At 63.9% G+C, this 4296-nt stretch overlaps 2 protein-coding genes across 2 annotated transcripts in view; one reads left to right on the top strand and one right to left on the bottom strand.

Annotated features, from left to right (window-relative positions):
- The window catches only part of SNCB (synuclein, beta), a 4560-nt gene extending 3551 nt beyond the window's left edge, over nucleotides 1-1009 (bottom strand). The window contains exon 1 of the mRNA XM_010579223.1: nucleotides 955-1009. Within this exon, the coding sequence (XP_010577525.1) occupies nucleotides 955-1009 (55 nt within the window). The remainder of the gene's footprint in view (nucleotides 1-954) is intronic.
- Nucleotides 1010-1198: 189 nt separating this feature from the next.
- On the top strand, nucleotides 1199-2571 carry EIF4E1B (eukaryotic translation initiation factor 4E family member 1B). The gene is made up of 6 exons (XM_010579021.1): nucleotides 1199-1295; nucleotides 1413-1508; nucleotides 1643-1706; nucleotides 1909-2022; nucleotides 2134-2273; nucleotides 2395-2571. The coding sequence occupies exons 1-6, from the start codon at nucleotides 1252-1254 to the stop codon at nucleotides 2507-2509; spliced, it is 573 nt and encodes a 190-aa protein (XP_010577323.1). The 5' UTR covers nucleotides 1199-1251; the 3' UTR covers nucleotides 2510-2571.
- The last annotated feature ends 1725 nt before the right edge of the window (nucleotides 2572-4296 follow it).

The raw sequence follows: 4296 nt of genomic DNA on the forward strand, positions 1-4296 counted from the left end.
CTACCCCCAGCCGCACACCGCCCCGCACGGCAGCGGCCCCCCGGCCCCTCTGCCGCCCCGGCCCGCCGGCTCCATCCCCGCACGGCTCGGCACCCCCGGGACGGTCCCGTCGCGTCGCACCTTCTCGCCGTCCACACCCGTCCTGATGCCACCCCACGCTGTCCCCACGCTATCCCGTCCCGGTCCCCAGCACGTCCCGTCCCCGTCCCACCCTCTCCCTGTCTCATCTCCTCCCGATCCTGAGCCCGTCTTGTCCTGATCCCATCCCACACTGTCCCCACGCTATCCCGTCCCGGTCCCCAGCACGTCCCATCCCTGTCCCACCCTCTCCCTGTCCCATCTCCTCACGATCCTGATCCCATCTCGTCCTGATCCCATCCCATCCCATGCCCTCCCCTCTACAGGCTGTCCCCATCCCATCCTGTTCCCATCCCACCTCCTCCACGTTCTACCCCATCCCATTCTGATCCCATCCCCTCCTCGTCATGTCCTCTTCCCACCTCATCCCACCACATTCCCATCCCACCCTGGCCCCCCCCATCCAATTCTGATCCCATCTTCTCCCCATCACATCCCACACTGTCCCCATCCCATTCCATTTCTATCCCATGTTGTTCCCATCCCATCCTACCCTGATCCCATCCTCCCCATCACATCCCATCCCCAACCTCATCCCATCCTCCACATCCCCACCCCCCATCCGTGTACCATCCTGCTCTGCCCCATACCACACCACCTTGATCCCACCCCACACTGTCCCCACCTTACCCCATCCTACCCCCCTATCCTGATCCCATCCCACCCTGACTCCCTGCCCTCATCCCCCAGCTCCCTGCCCTAGGGGGAGTTCCCCCCATCTCCCTGCTCCCCAAGAAGGGCAGACCTGGCACCCCCACCCCAGAACACCCTCCTCCCACCCCACCAGCTGCAGCTGGGGTGGCTGCCTCATCCCACCCATCTGTGGGCACTTAAGAGCCAGGGCCAGCCGGGGGCAGCCTGTGCTAGCCATTATGGCTACTGGGGAACAGGTGAGTCCTCTCCCTGTGGGCTGGGCCTGCCAGCAGAGCCAAGGAAGCCCTGCTATCCCCTCAGGGCTCCCAGCTGTGGGATCTGTGTCATGGTGTGGGGGTGGCTGGGGGGGTCACAGGCTCCCTGCTGGGGTGGCTGTGGGGCTCCTCGGGGCTGTCCCTCCTTCCCCAGCGCAGGCAAGAGGAGCGGCAGCGCCGGCGGCGAAGGGTTCAGCAGCAAGAGATGCTCCTGGCAGAGAGCCTGGGCAAGCACCCCCTGCAGAACAGGTATGGGAGGCCTGGCAATGGGTAGCCTCTCCCAGCACTGAGAGTGGGGTGCTGGGTCTGGAGGGGGGCTCCAGCATGGCTGACACGCCCCTCCCCCCATGTCCCTTCCCTCCCCAGGTGGGCACTGTGGTTCTTCAAGAATGACAAGAGCAAGATGTGGCAGGCAAACCTGCGCCTTGTCACCAAGTTCAGCACTGTGGAGGACTTCTGGGCGTGAGTGTCCCATGGGTGGGCAATGTGCCCCCTCCAGCAAGGTCCTGGAGGGGGTCTGAGCCAGAGGAGGGTGTTGGGGGTCCCTGAGGCACCTCTTCTCACCTGCGTCTGTGTCTTGTCTCTGCCCGGTGCAGGCTGTACAGCCACATCCAGCTCGCCAGCAAGCTCACATCTGGCTGTGACTACTCCCTCTTCAAGGTGTGACACCTCCTCTGCTGCAGTCCCTCCTCGGAGCCCCCTGCAGCACCCAGCATTATAGGGGCCCACTGGGTGCCGGTGGGACAGGCAGGCTGCCCTGGCCATAGGCTGGGAGGGGAAGCCTGGCTGGGTGCTCACAGCTCCCTAAGGTGGCTCTGGCGAGGTGCTTGGTGCCCTTGACCATCCCCTCGCCTATCCCTAGGATGGCATCGAGCCCATGTGGGAGGACAGCCAGAACAAGCGTGGTGGGCGCTGGCTCATCACCCTGGCCAAGCAGCAGCGGCACACCGAGCTGGACCGTTTCTGGCTGGAGACGGTGAGTGCGGCCCTGCTCGGGCTGGTCTGCAGGGTCCTGGCAGTGGTGTTGCCCCCTGCCACAGCACCGAGCCCCAGCGGGCACTGTCCCGAGCTCTCCTTCTCCTGGCAGCTGCTATGCCTCATTGGGGAGATGTTTGACGAGTACAGCGACGAGGTGTGCGGGGCCGTCATCAATATCCGCGCCAAGGGGGACAAGATCGCCATCTGGACCCGGGAAGCGGAGAACCGGGAAGGAGTCACCCACATCGGGTAATGCAGCTTTGTGGAGGGGGCTGCATGGGGCCAGGTTTGGGGCGAATGGGGTCCTTGGGCAGGGAGCTGGTGGGAGAAGAGATGCTGCCCTGTTCACGCAGCCCCTTCCCTCCTCCAGGCGCGTCTACAAGGAGCACCTGGGCTTGTCGCAGAAGGTGGCCATTGGGTACCAGGCCCATGCAGACACGGCCACCAAGAGCAGCTCCCTCACCAAGACCAAGTTTGTAGTGTGACTGTGGGAGCGGGATGCTGCCTGTGGAGTCCCCCTCTCCCATCCCACAATGAATGGCTGCAGTTGAGCACAGTCTGTGTGTCCAGGGCTCTGGCACCCTGCCGTGGCTCTTGCCTGGGGGGGCTTCCTGGGAGGGGGACAATGTGTTGCTGTATCCTGTACCCGCCTGCTGGGTGAGCAGGGGTGGGAGCACAGAGCTGGCATTGCCCAGGCATCACTGTGAGCTTGGGGCACCCTGTGTCCCCCTGCCTCACCCAGTGCCTGGGACCAATGTCCCTCTCCCTAGGGCTGCAGGGGTGTCTCTCTGCTCTGGGGGACCCTGGATAGTCCCTAGGAGTATGCTGGGCTCTGTCCTCTCCTGGCTAAGGCATGGGCACAGCGTGCTGCCCTGCAAGCCTGGGTGTGGGAGGGGGTACCAGAGCCCTGCTCCTCTGGGTTGGCTCAGCCCGGGGAGCTGGTACCCATCTCTCCCAAGCCCCTGTACATCTGTGGGACATGGGTCTGCCTTTTCAGGAAGACTAGCTCCCCAGCCAAGGCCTCCCCGGCATCCCCCCAGTGTTGGTGCTGGGGATGCAGCACAGCATCATCCCCATGTTGTCCACCTCTGGCTTTGTTTGCTCACATCCCCTCCCACAGGCACCTGCAACATAGGGGCTATGAAGCTTATTTGCTTCCTGAGGGTTTATTGGTGCCAGACCTGCAGGTTCACAGCCCCAGTCTATTGAGCCCTGGGAGTTTACTGTCTCCTCTTTTCCATGGCCCATGTCCTCCATGGTCCTTCCTGGCTGTCGAGGGGCCCCCTTCCTCCTTCCCCCCCCCCCCCCAGCCCAGCCCACAATCTGTCCTTTAGTCTTTTATTTGTGTTTTTGACTGTTGGGTCTGTCCTCCCTCCCTGTCTGTTCAGGTCCTTGAGGTGGAGCTGCCTGCTCACCTCCTGACAGTGCTGCCTGCATTCCTGGCCTCACTGCAGCTTTCCTCCAGGAGGAGCCTCCTCCATCCCCTTGAGGAGCACCTGGGCAGCTCCAGCTCAGCCCAGGCTTGCACCCTGTCCAGGGCAGCATGTCCAGCCCATCCGTGCCTCCCCATGAGCCCAGAGCTGGGGCCAATCATCCCCCACTGCTGTGTGGTGCCTGTGCTGGCTCAGTGCTGCTCTGCCTGCACCTGGGGTTTGCAGAGATCTGGTCCTGCAGAGAACAGAGTCTTGACCACGTCTCTGCTGTTGCAGTTGGTTGAGGCATGTCCGGCCACAGCTCTGCAGGCAGGCAATGTGGCCGTGGCACCATGGGCCCTTGGCTGCCTGTGGTGCTGCCCTGTGGGGTTTACTGGAGTGTGCTGAGCCCTGCCCTGCTCTGGGACGCTGCCATGGCTGCACAGAGCTGTGTCCCTGGGACTCAGCTTCCCTTCTCCAGGGCCACCAGCCCTGCAGCTCCCCTGGGGCAGTTGTGCCAGGGCTCTGCCTGCAGCCTGCCTGCCCTTCATCACCCTGCATTTTTCTCCTGTGCCAGGCAAGAGATGCTGCCAGAGAGGGGAGGTGGGAGCTTGTCCCTGGTCCGCAGCGGGCCAGGCCATGTCCCCGTGTCCTTGCATCACATGCTGGCCCTGGGCTGCTTCTCTGCACAGGTACAAGGGGGGCAGGACCCTGCTGCCCTCCCTTGTAGGGCAACCAGGCTAAGGGTGCTGCAGGCGGCGCTGGCCCTATGGCCAGCAGCAGGACCAGGCAGGGAGGAGGGGGGAACCGCAGTATGGGGGTGGCCAGCACCCCCAAGCCTGGGGTGCCTGCAGGCGGGG

This window comes from Haliaeetus leucocephalus, unplaced genomic scaffold (assembly GCF_000737465.1).
Source record: "Haliaeetus leucocephalus isolate CR32 unplaced genomic scaffold, Haliaeetus_leucocephalus-4.0 Scaffold656, whole genome shotgun sequence".
NCBI lineage: Eukaryota > Metazoa > Chordata > Aves > Accipitriformes > Accipitridae > Haliaeetus > Haliaeetus leucocephalus.